This window comes from Trematomus bernacchii, unplaced genomic scaffold, assembly GCF_902827165.1.
Source record: "Trematomus bernacchii unplaced genomic scaffold, fTreBer1.1, whole genome shotgun sequence".
Taxonomy (NCBI): domain Eukaryota; kingdom Metazoa; phylum Chordata; class Actinopteri; order Perciformes; family Nototheniidae; genus Trematomus; species Trematomus bernacchii.
In genome coordinates this window covers 6,388,723-6,403,826 of record NW_022987588.1, presented here as the reverse complement: position 1 = coordinate 6,403,826, position 15,104 = coordinate 6,388,723, and the positions used below count along the sequence as shown (strand labels likewise).

Here is a 15,104-nt window from a genome sequence, read left to right as displayed (position 1 = left end):
CAGTGATCTGGTGAACGGCCTGGTTCTGTTGATGAACAGCAACATCAGCAGCCCCGTCAATCTGGTGAGTTCACCTTACCCTGCGGAGTCCCTCAAATAGAAGGAAACGCAGCATAAGCAGACATTTAACGCCCGTCTCCTGTTGACACTGAATGATGGACGTTTATGAAATGTTTTTTTACAGGGCAACCCAGAGGAACATACCATATTGGAGTTCGCTCGTCTCATAAAAAGTCTTGTCAGTAAGGCCTCCGATCGATCCAAGTATATGTCTTGTATGTGTGTCTCTGGAAGCTTCTAACCTTTTCTATCTCAGTCCCTTTGCTGTCAAAATTCGCATCTCTGAATTTCCCACCCCCACTTTATGTTTCCTATTGTCTGTCTTACTCATTCATTCCATTTAAGCCCCTTATTGTTAAAGCATAGCACACGTTTTCTATTAAGATTCAAAAGATTCTTTATAATATGATCTTATTGCCATATGCACAATGGCTTCGGCGTAGGAGTTGGCAATGAAAATCCCAGGCTCGTCCAGCAATGACTCGTACAATACACTTTGCAGAATAGAAAAAAAAAGTACAGCAGTGAGTTCCAGGAATAAGAAAAACTTATATATCTAAATAGAATCTGGGCAGTACAATAAATACTGTATAAGTGAGCACAGTATCAAGTCATCTCTTGCAGTCGTTACACTCGATACAACCATATATCATAAAGACATGTTTTACTGGAAGAAGCTTAGCTCGATGACTTTATATATTTATGGTTATTGGCAATAAAAAAGAGCAGATTGTTGAAGTTTTTTGTCTGGATAATGTTTTTCTATTTGAACAAACTCGCCGACATCAGGAACAGGAAAGCACGCTGTAGTGATCTCAAGTGGGCTTTCCATAGCCGATTGATTAGTTAGTTAGTTTTGAGGAGCCTGGTCTCCCTGCAGCAGAAACACTGCACCAACGCATGGAGCTCCACACAGGAGCATCAAAAAAAGCCTTGACTCATCCCTCTCTTTCAAAACTGTTATGTGATCATCAGCAGTATTAAAAGAGTAAGAAAAAGAATAACACAATGTCCTTCTCTCTGCATACTGGTACATGAACACACACACACACACACACACACACACACACACACACACACACACACACACACACACACACACACACACACACACACACACACACACACAGTGAGCAGAAGTGAGATCCAGTTCCTTCCGGAGGCTCAGGACGACCCCCAGAGGAGAAGACCTGACATCCGTAAAGCCAACATGATGCTCGGTTGGGAGCCAGTGGTAAGTGTGACGCATCACACACACACACACACACACACACACACACGCATACACATACACATACACACACACACACTACCTTGACAACCAATATCTGACCTATTATTTGATCGTAGTTATGTTTCCATCTACCTGTTCATTTTCAATTTGCTCAACAAAAATGACTCGGGTGAAAACAAAGGGAAATTGGATGAAAATGTCATGCCAGTTATGATCAGGGCTGAAAGGTTTTACAAAAGTGAAAGTGGAAAACAATTGAAATATAAAACCTTTACGGAAGTTATTTTTTCTATTTGTGGTCCTCTAACAACATCATAGATTTGTTTAAAGGTCTCCTATCATGCAAAATGCACTTTTTTATGTCTTTTATACATAAATGTGTGTCCCTGGTGTGTCAGAAAAGAAAACCCTCTCTTTTCCTCCGTACCCACATCTCTAAAAACGGGGGTGCAACAGAGCTGATCCAGATTTACTGCCGATATGACGTAATATCTGAAAAGTGGGCTGGCTTTACACCCACGGCCCTATCAGAAACGCTGCTATCAGAAACAATGCCTGACGTGTTTTGGAAGTAATATGGTCTTTGTTTACATTAGCAAGCATCGCTAACACTCAGAGCTAACCTGTACCGGAGAGAGTATGTGTAAAAAAAGCAGGAAATAAAAAAAGGAACTCACCTTGTGGTAAAACCGCAAGAGAAAAAGCATTTGAGCTCCATACTGTTTCAGAAATAATCCTTGATGTGGTTTGGAACATGATATGGCGTTTAATCACGGCAGCATTTAGCTGTATCTGCCGGAGCTCACAGTGTGCCTGTGTGTTCCAAAGGGGGCGGGCCCAGCAGCTACTGACCCAGAACTTCTCTAACAGGGCTGAAACAGAGGGATATGAGGGATGTCTAAAATGCATGATCTGTTTGGTATTTTGAGCAAAACACATCATAGACATGTTTTTAATATATATTTATATATCTGAGACCCATAATATATGCCTAAAAATAGCATGATAGGAGACCTTTAAAGGGAAGCACACTGGTTAAGCTGTCTGTGTGTGTCTCGTGTCAACAGGTGCCTCTGGAGGAAGGATTGAACAAAACCATCCAGTACTTCAGCCGGGAGCTGGAGCACCAGGCCAACAACCAGTACATCCCCAAACCTAAAGCCGCCCGCATGAAGAAAGGAAGACCCCGACACAACTGAGGAAGAGTTCCCCCCCCCCCCCCACACACACACACACACAGAAGTATGTTAAAAACTCCTCAGAGGACCCTCGAAGAGCGACTCTCTGAAATACACTGTTGAGAAAAGCACTCTTTGAGAAGCAGAGACGATTCTCTCTTTAAAAGTGTTGCGATGGAGCTGCACTGTGGGGGAAAGAACTCTCCACACAGGAGCTCAAGTGTTGAAAGGACAAGTTTGAAGAAATCTGAACCCAGCCTACCTTGTTTTTGTGATTTATTTTGCTTTTTTTTGCTATTTAAAAATGCAGATGTGAGAATCATGCTTCATTTATTTGATCTGTTTTATGGCGTTTTGTCTGCAGAGGTGAACTACCTGACTGTGTTTTTTTTCACTGGAAGCTTTTGACCTCTTATCAGTGGCGTGTCGGTTGTTCAGAGCTCTGCAGGACGAAGAATCAGCATCTTTACGTGTTTGTCAGAACTTCATCGTGCTGTATCAATATCCGATGAAGATGCTATTTTAATAAAATATTTCCAATATTTTGCGTATCACATCATTAGGGAATGTGTGTGTGTGTGTGTGTGTGTGTGTGTGTGTGTGTGTGTGTGTGTGTGTGTGTGTGTGTGTGTGTGTGTGTGTGTGTGTGTGTGGTGTGTGTGTGTGTGTGTGTGTGTGTGTGTGTGTGTGTGTGTGTGTGTGTGTGTGTGTGTGTGTGTGTGTGTGTGTGTGTGTGTGTGTGTGTGTGTGTGTGTGTAGGAGACATTTGCAACATAAAGTCATGTCTTTATTTACAATAATGTAGTGTAGATAAAGAGCTAGATATCAGATTTTAAAAGTATTTCATAGAAATCAGCTGCCTCATACCTAGGGCTGGGCGATAAATTGATAACATGATATGAGATTGGATTTTGTCTGAGATTTTGGACATCATAATATCATATGTTTTCCCTGGCTTTTAAGGCTGCATTACAGTAAAGTGGTGTCATTTTCTCAATTTTTCTGATTGCTGTTTATCCATTCGCCTTTACCATTATGTCACCATTACTCATGATTATTTGTCAGAATTCTCATTGTGTAAATGATCTGTGAAAGCCCTACAAAAACACAATATCGATATCAAGGTCAAAATATAGGTATATGATATTGTTCATTTCGCCCCGCCCCAAATTGAGTTATTGCTGTCTTTGAACATTGCTCTATAATAGTATGTGGGTAGAATATCATCGGTTATACAGTAAAAAGCAGCTGTGGAGAACTTGGTTATCGACAGCTTCATGCCACAGTTAATAGTAGTCGTAGTTGACATCGGCTCCGTGTCTGTAGGAGCTGTGGTCCCGGGGTCCGATGGGAGCGTTCTCATCGTACTGGTGCTGCCGACCCTGGTCCATCCAGTAGGAGAGGTCGGTCTCCAGCCTCTGTGGAGCAGGAAAACAACATGGATGTAAGTCATTATCACGCTCAGCCTCGACAAATGTGGAGCTAATGGACACACAGGCAGCTGATAAGGGATCTGCTGACTGTCAGCAGCCACAACTGTTGCCAATAGATATGCATGAAAGGCAAACTTTGAAAAGGCCACCGCTTTCACAGCTTTGGCCTTTTAATGAGCAACGGCAAATGGCACACTCGTACACGGCGTAGTGAATGGGGTGTTGAGAGAATTACTGCTACGCTGGCTGAAATGGAAATGCTGTCAACTGTCAGCAAACGGTGGCTGTAAAGGGTAATTTTGTGCACTCTTCCTCCGTATTTTCCTCTCCTGCTCTCTCCATTCCTTGCTGTCCCTGACGGCCACTGACCTGAAAGGAAACCGGCTCTGAAGGGATGAACACGTTTGTGTGTGAGAGGGAATTAATGTAGTCAGCTCCACATTTGTATTCATTCATGCAGTTATACAGCAGCGTTGTGAGGATGACCGCCTTTTGAAGAGATTATCCTTCACACTACTGTTTACACCTTCATGTTTTCTGTCCTCCACATATCTGAGAAATCTTCGGAGAACTTTTTAACTGTTTGTTTTTCTTTCTGTGTTTGTGTTTATTGCACAGCCCATCTTTTAATCCAGGTTTAAAACTCCTTTTTTCGGTTGTGTACTTTCAAATTATAGTGCACTCGAGCTGGTTTCACCATTCTACCCTACCTTTAAAGGTCCCATGTCATGGCCATTTCTACTGATCCTAATTCCATTGTTGAGGTATACTAAAATAGATTTATATTGTGCAATTTTCCAAAATCACATTGGTTTCTCATACAGCATCTCTGTATAGTATGTGTATTCACTCTGTCCTAAACGGCTTGTTGGAGCTCCTGCCCCTCCCCTCCCTATGAGCCCAGTGGCCGTCTGCGAGACAGCGAGACACAGCGAAACCCAGCCCGAACACACACACACACCCGCAGCCTGGCTGGGAGTTTGTGTGTGTGCTCACACACCGACTCACAGCCTCGCCGCGTCCCGCCGTCTCGGAGGAGAAATCGGCGGAGCTGCAGCTGAGAAAAGATTGTGTGTGTGTGTGTGTGAGGAAGTTACTTAACGTAACGGCTCCGCGGACGTAACGGCTCCGCGGACGTAACGTAACGGCTCCGCGGACGTAACGTAACGGCTCCAGGGATTGGTCTATTTGGACCAATGGGTTCATTTGGGTATGGGCACGTCACTGTACCCAGGAAGAAAACAATGGAAAAAGAGAAATCTCCAACGAGGCGTTCTGGGGCAGCATAGACTGGTATTTTCTGTGTTAGAGTTTTACTCGCTACAGGGTGTACTTTGAGGGTTTGTGACTTTGCAGACCGTTTACATGCAGAAAAACCTTCATAACACACAAGGGGACGGGTAATAACCGGAAAAGCATGACATGGGACCTTTAAGTAAACGCTCCACGTGTTGTGAAGTTGGTGACAATGTTTCTTCATTTTTATAATTACACAATTTTTAAGTGCATCACGTTTCCTAATGGAAGTGTCCTGGGCCGTTGGAGCGCATTTGCACCTGTCGGCCATCGTACATGTTTGCTGTTGAAGCCAAACTCAACATGAGAAACGAGTGTTCTTGTTTTCCTCCTAACCCCTGTGTAAAGGAGGAGTTGTTAATCTATTTGCTCTTTTTCTCGTGTGGATCAGTTGTGTTGAGCATGTTGGCAGCTTTGTTTGTGACAGACTGCAGGAGTTCACTGTGCATACTATAAACTCTCCGGGAACAGGCGGAGACCCACCTGCTCGTCAAAGCCCATGTCCATGAACTGCTGGATCCACTGCTGCACGTCCGGCCTGCTGCGGTCCCACAGGTTCCTCTTACTGCGGCTCAGCTTCGACAGAAACCCCTGAGCTGTGGAGGGGGGGGGGCGGCCAAGGAGGACCTGGAGAGGGCAGCACCTTCTCCGGCCGCTAGGGGGAGGCAACATTTGGGGCAAAAACATGGAGGTATTTCCAGAGATCTGAATCAAGTTTATTGACAGGTACATGTACACATACAAGGGATTTGCTTTGGTGTATGGTGGTGCAAACATGAACAACCTAAGAAAATAAGTTGCAAGAGTAGATCAAAAATATAACGATCGTAAAAAGAAAGTATTTTAAGGAAGCTATTTAGCGTTACAAAAAATAATAAAGTACACCAAATTTAAATTGTAATACACAAAATAACCTAAAAAACTAAGGACAATGAATATATGACAATATGGAAGAAGTACATATAATAATACTATAATAGTATAGCCTATTGTAGTTAAGTGAACGCGCACGTGTGTTTCTCAAGTAACATTTGAAAAGTATGAGAAAGAAAATATACTTATAGTACCAAAAGTAAAATTACTCATGAACACAGAACGATTTCACAATAATATTTATTATATATTTTTGTTTACAATTATTGATGCTTTAATGTGTTTACTTCTTGTATGCTGCAGAGTAGCTTGTGAATTTACTCCAGGTGTCAATAAAGTCTTATTTAAGTGTTGATTATATTTCATTTCATTCATCCAAATCTGCCTAGTAACTAAAGGTCAAATTAAATGTAGTGGAGCAAAAGTACACAATTTACTTAAGTACAGTACTTGAGTAAATGTACTTAGTTACTTTACACCAATGGGGATTTGCAAAATATACAGTTTATCTTTGTTTGAGTTTTTATGTTAAGTCAATTGTTACCTTCTCATTTCCTTAAGATCCTGTGCACTGTCACTGGAAACATCTGAGAGGAGAGGGGACAAAGAGCTGCAGTTTGAAACACCATACTTCTTCACAGGTAATACATAGGCTTTTAAATCCTTAAACACACTTGAAACAACTTTCTGTCTTCTTTTATTTCTATACAGTCTCAAGCTTTATTGCCAGGGTAAATGTAAATGTAGTTTCTTTCATTTTTTCTATGTAGCGCTGGTCAGTTCAAATATTCTGCTGCTTTTTCATGCATTTAGACTTTTATTTTCTTGTTCTTATTTCACATTCAAGTCCCCTCTATTCATGAACCCTTTAAAGTACTCAGCCACACCACTTATATACCACTTGCGACTGTTGTCAGTTATTCTTTCAAATACAAGGTTGCTTGTTTGATTCAAGCTCTTGTAGTCAATATGTCAAGGTATTTATCCCTAACATTTTATCAGCTAACTAATGACACACACTCAGAGGATCTTTATAAACGTTTTAAGTATTGCACATCTTTAAACATGACTCTTATAAATCACTTTTAAAACCAGCGATGCACTACAGTGTCAGCTTTTCTAAAATAGAAACTTCAATGTTCACATCTTTCTAAATGATTCTACTTTTCAATGATTTACAAATAATCATAATATTCCCATTTTCAATCTTCCAACTGTTCATATTTTTTGGTCAATTAACAAAACTGTTACAAATGTGTTCAACAAATTTGAGCCTTTGCCACATTTATTTGATCACCATGGAAACCTTTGATCTCTGGACACGTCGTTAGCTCAAATATAAACACCTGTGTCATGGAACACGATGATGTCATAACTCCAACTGACATGCTCAGAGCAGCAGACTTCAGATAATGGTTAACACAGCTCTACGCCAAATCTGAGATCTCACCATAGGCTGTTGCCATGGAAACGCATTCCTCGCCATAAAACACGATGTTGATGTAGCTCCAATGGACACGGTCCGGTCGTCCCACAATCTTCACCTGTATATCACCTCTCCATGCCTCAACAGCTCTACGTCAAATCTGACATCTCACCATATGCCGTTTCCATGGAAACGCATCCCTCACCATAAAACCCGATGTTGTCGTAACGCCTATGAAAAGGGTCAAAACAGCACCACACTTCAGATAATGGTTAACGGTCCAGCCCTCAACAGTTCTACGTCAATTATGGGGTTTCATCATATGCCGTTTCCATGGAAACGCATCCCTTGCCATAAAAGACGATGTCGCTATAACTCCTATGAAAATGTTCAAAAGGTGCTCAAACTTCACATGTGTGCTAACAGTCCAGCCGTGAAGACATCTACGGGACAGTTTTGAGATTTCTTCAAATGCCGTTGCCATGGCAACACAATGCTCGCCATGAACCACGGTTTTCTCATAACTTCAGTGAAAATGCTCCAAATGGCCCAAAACTTCAGAGGTTTGGTAACGGCTACAGCAAAGTTTTGGCAATGAAATCTTAAGTCCCATGCTATCCAACAAACAATATTCTTTACACATAAAAGCAAATAGAGAAATAAAACCGTGCAGACCCAATGGTATTTATAAAATAGATGCTACATGGACAAGCGAAACACAGGTGAAATATATTTTGAGCGACAATCTTTAACACTAAAATCTATACATGTTTTTTCATATTGATCTGCTTGCACTGCGGCAGCTTGTTTAATGTGCCTCAGTAGTTTTCACACTTCACAATTTCCTCGTTTCAGCTAACTAAACAAGTTTCATGGACGATTACATTATCTGTTTTCATAATAAATGCAAATGTAAATAGTTCAGCGGACCAACACACATCGATGTATATTTACAGTGACCTCCTTCCTGCTGCTCTCCTCTCCCAGCGGAGCTACACTGTGAGCAACGATTTTTCACACATATATATACATACATGTTCTTTAAGTGTGCAGTAATGAGTTTTACTTCTACCCAGCTGACAGATAACCCTGTTCTGCCATTGACCGTTTTCTCGCAGCTCAAATCCCTCGCCAAATCTAGGGCACGTTTACTTCAGTCCTGGAGGGTTTAATTAATCTCTTGTTCAGAAAGGTTACAGTAAAACATGAAGCTGAGTTTGTATCTAAGCCTAAACATAGACTAGGACCCTGAGAATATTCACAGAAATCCAATCCCTATCTTTAGGTGAACTTTGTCAAGGCTTAAGCTACAAACTTCTGTACTGTGTTGGAAAGAGTGGAAGGATATATAGGTGTGTAGTTTGTTGTGTTGCAAATGAGCTTCTCATCGCTCCAGAGCTTTTACATTCCTCCAACAGCCATCATTATAAAGTAATAAATCCCCCGACAGCATTAATCTGCTTATCATATGTGTTGCATGCATTAACTCCAGGGATGCCAATGTTGGTGGTTCCAGATTTAAAGAATCGTGTGTTTTGAATATCATTAAATGTGTAAAAAACACTCATGGCCCACAGATGATCCCTCCTACTGATTCAGTGATCCTGACTTTTACTAATTTTTTTATTTGAGTGGTTTGCCTCGACACGTATTTGATGGATTGATGTGAATTTTTGTAAAGACATTAATGTCCCCTCTCCAGATGAATTATGGGACATTAGAACTGATGTTGAAAAAACACAATAAAACAAGACATTTTTCTTCATTGTCATAACCCAACCTGTTTGTGAGTGACAGCTTAAATGCCTTTATAACGACAAACATTTTAAAGGGGTTTTCTTTGTTATTTAATGTATTTTCCCATTTATATTGTGTGTGATTTGCATAACAGCATTTGAAAAATAATGGTATACTTGTATTTTGTAGATGTTTGTGTCTTTGTCTTACCCTCCTGGTACTGAAGATTGTAGATTTTAGCTCTTACTGTATAAATATGTAGTTATAAAAGTATGTTCGTGGTGATGGAGTTCCTGTGTCTTGTCAAGTCTTTGAAGGTTTAATGTCCGACCAAATTCGAATGAATAAAATAGATAAGTTATTAAAATGGATTCTCTATATTAAAGATTAGCATTCAAATACATGTGATGCATTAAAAGGCAAGCATCAGGGATGTTAATCATACTGATTGGAAGTCAATTGGATACAATGGAGAGGCCTTTCATTCCTGCTCTTTTGTATAATGAGTCCATACTGTCACCTGAAGTGTGTGTGGCTGCGTTTACCTTTTCATGTTTCTAACATTTGACATGCTCCCACTTATAAAACCACACACTCATCATGCAGTTTGAGGTGTTCTTAATTGCTAATGGCTTCGAGATCTACAACAACAGCACAAGACCAGAGGGTGACCGTCAACATCTGGCCTTGTATGATAAAAGAAAAGGTGACATTTTAAATGCAAAGCAGAATAAAAGAAGAAGGTTGAGCTCACCTCTGAGTGCAAAGAGTGTCAGCAGGACAGCCAGCCCCATCAATCTCACACACAGCTGCTGGGATGCCATGTTGTACTCCAGTCTTTGCTGATTAAAAGCAACAACTGTGCAGAAGAGCTGCTGCACAACCCGAGGGGAGAGTTGGCCGACTCCCAGACTCTCCAAATGGAAACGGCATCTGGGGCGGGAATGCCGTTTAGCTCCTCGCCTACGGTCAGGAACAAGTCTGCAACTGGAGGATTTTCCGCTTTTAAAAGGGAAAATGTCAAGTGACTCCCAGGTACTTTACCATCTCCAAATATACAGTGCAGGAGCAGCTGTGAGGAGGAAGACAGAGCAGATTCCTATTCCTGAATGTGGCGTATAAAGCAGGGTTCTTTGTGAGGAGATAGTCAGGATTTGTCATTTCTGAAAAAGCCTCCTGCTGTAGTAATGGGTTCAAAAACAATACTCTTTTCACTCAGGATAACAATTAATACACTGTTCTCGTAACCCAACTGTTCATCAATTTCACAAACGGTCTCTCTTTCTCTGCAGTATTTATTACAGCCATTTTATAATTTCACCTTTAAAATCACCTCGGCATCTGAACAGTACCAAGAGCTTCTTTATATTCAATTCAATAAATAACACTTAGTGACCAACAGGGAAATATCTGATTCTATTTCCTCTTTTGTAAAACATACATTATTCTGCCTATAATTCTTAGGAAGGAGAGTGTCCTCAGCGGGGGTCTCATTATCAGCAAAGGGTTTTATAAGGTAACTGCTGCAGTGAGTTTAACAATGATGGTGCAGGTTAAATAACACGAAGGCAGCAGGAATGTAATTCTTTTCAGTCTAATTGTTTTACAACCGCGGCTCTAGTTTAACTTCCCCTCTCAGGTTATCAATTAGACTTTATGTCAGGAAGTGATCCACGTTCCCGTCGTTTCCTTTCTATTTACTCTGTGTGCACTTTGTCTGGCCTCGGTATGTGATCACTCTTAGATGTTGGTGTTTTCAATTGAATGAAAACTGTTTGTTGTACACTGAAGTAAAAAACGTTTTTGGATTATTTGACAGTTTTCATCGAGTCTTATTTGTAAGGGAAAGGTTTTTGTTTTAATATTATTAATAAAAAGTTATAATCTCACTTGAATGGCTGCTGTCACTGTTTATCAGCCTTTCAAAGTGTGTGTGTGTGTGTGTGTGTGTGTGTGTGTGTGTGTGTGTGTGTGTGTGTGTGTGTGTGTGTGTGTGTGTGTGTGTGTGTGTGTGTGTGTGTGTGTGTGTGTGTGTGTGTGTGTGTGTGTGTGTGTGTGTGTGTGTGTGTGTGTGTGTGTGTGCGTGTGCGTGTGCGTGTGCGTGTGCGCGCGCGCGCTGGATATGGAAAGTGTTTGGATCCACAAACAGCCTCTCTCTGTCTCTCACAGGTTCAGGAGGAATGCAGGAAACCCTGGCTGACGATTGCATTGCTTTCATATTGGATTCGGAGAGAAGGTGAAGTGAGGGACATCAAAGAGAGAGAGAGGTGAGAGGCAGACGAACACATCTACAGCACAGTGTGACGAAGAAGACTTTAGGAACTCTTGATTGTTCATTGCATCGTTCAGGCCTGAAATAAGTGGCTACATCCTCTTTGTGACGCCTGCATTTCTCACACACACACACACACACACACACACACACACACACACACACACACACACACACACTGAACAACCTTGATTCATGGCCGATGTTCTGTAAAGCTCAGAGAAAGGCAGGCCTCCGCTTACAGACAAGCCATAGAGAGCACTTACCGTTTGTTATAGTTTGTTGACCCAGATAGGTAGAATAAGTCAATGTGCTTGTGTTTGTTTAGTTTGCCAGGACTAAGGATTTAAACAACATAATATAAAGAATATATTTATATATATATTCAACCTCCCTCCATAAAGCGATTTCTCTTGTCGCACCCTCCATCTTTATCCTCTTACTTGACTTGAGTGTTGTCGGATTTATTTTGCTGTCTCAAAACACAAAGTCAAATTCAGACTACAATGAAAGCTTCTTCCGACCTGAAAGATGTGCAGACTTTTATTTATTGTTGCATTCAACATGGATGTCCTGAGGCCCTGGGCACACTTTAACAGCTCAATAAAACACTGGTCCATCACCTTTATATGTACTTATATACAAAGGGGGAAATCATTCAATATAGATTATTGCTGATGGTAGTTTTTAAAAGTTGCACACCCCCCAAATCCTAAATGAGTTCAAGCATAAAAATAGACCTAACATGTGGAGTTACATACTGTTCATGTATTTCTCTGTGCTCATGCATAACCCAGACTGCATGAGAACAATCATGTTTTTGATGGTCATTTCCATAATTTTAAATAAAGCCAAGCACAGTTTGTGGCAGAAGGGAATTCTTCTTCAAAATAAGTTAATATTACATAACGTTAGTGGCAGTGGCGGCCGGTGGTCTTTTTTTTTGGTGGGGCTCTTGACGTACCGCAAGTGACCTACCCGGGGGGTTTCCCCCCGAATTTTTTTTTCGAGAAATGACCCCTTAAATGATGACTTCTGGTGATGTTAGAGGGGGGGGAAAGGAGAAATCGAGGCTTAAAAATATGAGAAGACTGATCAATACCTCCATAATCTTCAGTGTGGAAAATATTATTTATCAACCTGAACATCTACTACTTTACCAGGAATTTGTGTTCTCAGAACTGGTCTGTTTTTTTCTTTCTTAAAACTGTTCATGTTTTATGAACCAACACCTTCACCAAGTAGCTTTACAGTGAACTGCATGTGAGATATAAAATTAATAGCATCTTTTCAGTAGCATTAATTATAAATATTTAAGTGGTTCAATACAAGTCACTACAGCATTTCAAACTGAACTGTGAATAAATGCAATTTAAAAAAAATAACCACAGCACAAAATGTCATAAATTGTGTTTTTTTCTTTGTTTCTCTGAGGATTATTTACAAACAGGCTTATTTACATATATCAATAACTCAGAAATGAAAAAGCTACATCGTCTAACACGAACAACCAGTTAGCATAATGATAATATATGTGTTATGTACAATGTATCTGGCAAGGCTAGAGCAAGAAAGAACATAAAGTTTGCAAAAGGTTTAAATAACTTCAAGTATCTGTCTTCAGATTACGTGGAGGTTTTAGTCCGATGGGAAGCAGATTTTAAGCGACACCGAAGATAAACCAAAAATGTGGTGGAGCTGCAAACCGTGTAGTGTTGCTCGGACAGAACAGGAGCTATAACCGTTGGAAAATACATCACAGACAATGCAACAAACGTGGAGACAGAACAATCACTTCTGTGATAAATGCCCACTTATTAATAAACTTCTAACAACCATGGGAAACCTCCTCTCTACATATAAAGTGATATCCAAGCATGGGAAACAAAAGACAGCATTTACCTGTTTGCATCCAGCTAGCCAAGCCTTTCTTGTGTACCAGCTACTTGTGAAGCCTCGTGTATAAATTTTGTCTTTTTCACGAGATTGCTGCGATATATTCAAATCGGGTTGGTCCGGTGCAAGGTCTTTAAGCAACAATTTATCTGCCAAACTTCTCCTTTCGAAAGGATTGGAGATTAGCTCTTGAACAGAATTAGGCGGGGACCGAGGTCCGGAGACTCCACCTGCACACGAAGCCATCCTCATCAACTACTGCGTCAACCGGATACGAGTCACTGTCCAAACTACTCACAGACTGCACTGGGCGCTGACATTGGCGCCCGGTGACCGTCATCTTTGACGACGCTAATTGGCTGAAATTATATTTTCGCGGCATAGTTTACACGTTACAGATAGCAACAGTCAGCTGCTGGTGGCTGCTGCTGCACTGGTTAAAGGCTCCTCTCTTAGCGCCCAGACGAGAGAAGGTGCATGGGCAAGGCCAGGCAGGAAACATGTGACTTATCAGTAACTTTAGACATCGTAACACAATTTTAAACGAGATTTTATTGTAGATTATACATTTTACTGATACCAATTATATAATATTTACCTTGTTCATTAAAAATAAAAATAAAAACATATATATTTTTTTAAACATATTTTTTTTTTTTATTTTAATTTTAATTATTATTTTTTTTTATCAATATGGGAAGAGGTGGGGCGGCGCCCCTAGCGCCCCTATGGACCGGCCGCCACTGGTTAGTGGGAAATAAAGCGAATAGCCTATAATCGAAGAAATGTGAAAGAAATGAGAAATTGTCATTTTTTCAAAGCATTTTTAATAAAAACCAAAGGTTCAAATATCATAAATCTCCAAACTTCTCTTAGTTTTAAATGTCTCTCTCATGTGAAAGTGACCTCTGCCTGCCCTCACACCCTTACATCTCCCTCCTCTCACTCCTCGAGGTCAGACTCTGGACTGTCGTACCCCAGCTGGGTTGCGATGGGGAAGTGAGCCCAGAAGGTGTGAGCCAGGTCCTGGACCCCCTGGTGATCCCCCTGCGCCCGGAGCTCCTCCAGCCAGCCGATGAAGTCTGAGGACCACATCCCCCAGTAGGGGAGACTCCTCCTCCCCCTTTCCCCCCGGCTGCCGGCTGACTCTCCCTCCTCTGCTGCTGTCAAAGAGCACAGACGCAGAAATCATACGTGAGCACACCTGGTCCATTATATCAGATTTCCTGAATATCACAGAGTCAAGTCCATTCATGTGTGTGACCCGCTCACATACCTGAAGCAGGCATGACTGAGAGGAGGAGATAATGGAGCAGCACGAACACCAACACGGCACGCATGCTTTCAGGAACTTTCAAGAAAGAACACAAAAGGTCTCGACCTGTAAAAAAGGAATTTGTTCTACATGCTGCAGGAGAAATATGTGTGAATACAGGTGCATAGAGAACATCAGCAGAATGTGGTGCAGGAATGTAATTCTCTGCAGGCCACCGCAGGATTTAAAACTCTTCTCCATGAGGAAGAAAAATCCATGAGTCAAGAATCTATAGCTTCATCAAATATCATCTTCTGTTTAGTCTTACCGGATCAGCAGGAGATTACGCCGCCTGTCCCTCGTCCTTCTGTCTCAGACTGAGCTCAGGATGAGGACTGCATCTGGACTAGAAATACTCAGGAAGGCGGACATGTTTGTTTTTCA

At 41.2% G+C, this 15,104-nt stretch overlaps 3 protein-coding genes across 7 annotated transcripts in view; 1 reads left to right on the top strand and 2 right to left on the bottom strand.

The window, feature by feature from the left end:
• The window catches only part of uxs1 (UDP-glucuronate decarboxylase 1), a 42,666-nt gene extending 39,652 nt beyond the window's left edge, over positions 1 to 3,014 (top strand). Inside the window, exons 12-15 of one of the 2 annotated variants that reach the window (XM_034128754.1) lie at positions 4 to 64; positions 185 to 242; positions 1,191 to 1,294; positions 2,362 to 3,014. In XM_034128754.1, coding sequence (XP_033984645.1) covers positions 4 to 64; positions 185 to 242; positions 1,191 to 1,294; positions 2,362 to 2,493 — 355 coding nt within the window. In that variant the 3' untranslated portion in view covers positions 2,494 to 3,014. Of the gene's footprint in view, positions 1 to 3; positions 65 to 184; positions 276 to 1,190; positions 1,295 to 2,361 lie in introns of both variants that reach the window. The other variant, XM_034128753.1, reaches the window with a different exon arrangement.
• Positions 3,015 to 3,758: 744 nt separating this feature from the next.
• On the bottom strand, positions 3,759 to 10,061 carry ecrg4a (ECRG4 augurin precursor a). Its single transcript, XM_034128950.1, is given in 4 exon segments — positions 3,759 to 3,890; positions 5,685 to 5,810; positions 5,813 to 5,856; positions 9,992 to 10,061. Coding segments are annotated over 4 exon segments (372 nt in total).
• Positions 10,062 to 14,273: 4,212 nt separating this feature from the next.
• On the bottom strand, positions 14,274 to 15,104 carry si:ch73-23l24.1 (otospiralin). Of its 4 annotated transcripts, none has more exons than XM_034128952.1 (3): positions 14,989 to 15,104; positions 14,682 to 14,786; positions 14,274 to 14,568 (listed from the first exon to the last, which is right to left on the bottom strand). In XM_034128952.1, the coding sequence occupies exons 2-3, from the start codon at positions 14,743 to 14,745 to the stop codon at positions 14,348 to 14,350; spliced, it is 285 nt and encodes a 94-aa protein (XP_033984843.1). In that variant the 5' UTR covers positions 14,746 to 14,786; positions 14,989 to 15,104; the 3' UTR covers positions 14,274 to 14,347. The 4 variants fall into 4 exon arrangements, with proteins under 4 accessions (XP_033984843.1, XP_033984845.1, XP_033984846.1 ...); XM_034128954.1 differs by having other exon boundaries at positions 14,274 to 14,565; XM_034128955.1 differs by having other exon boundaries at positions 14,274 to 14,565; positions 14,682 to 14,756; positions 14,989 to 15,097.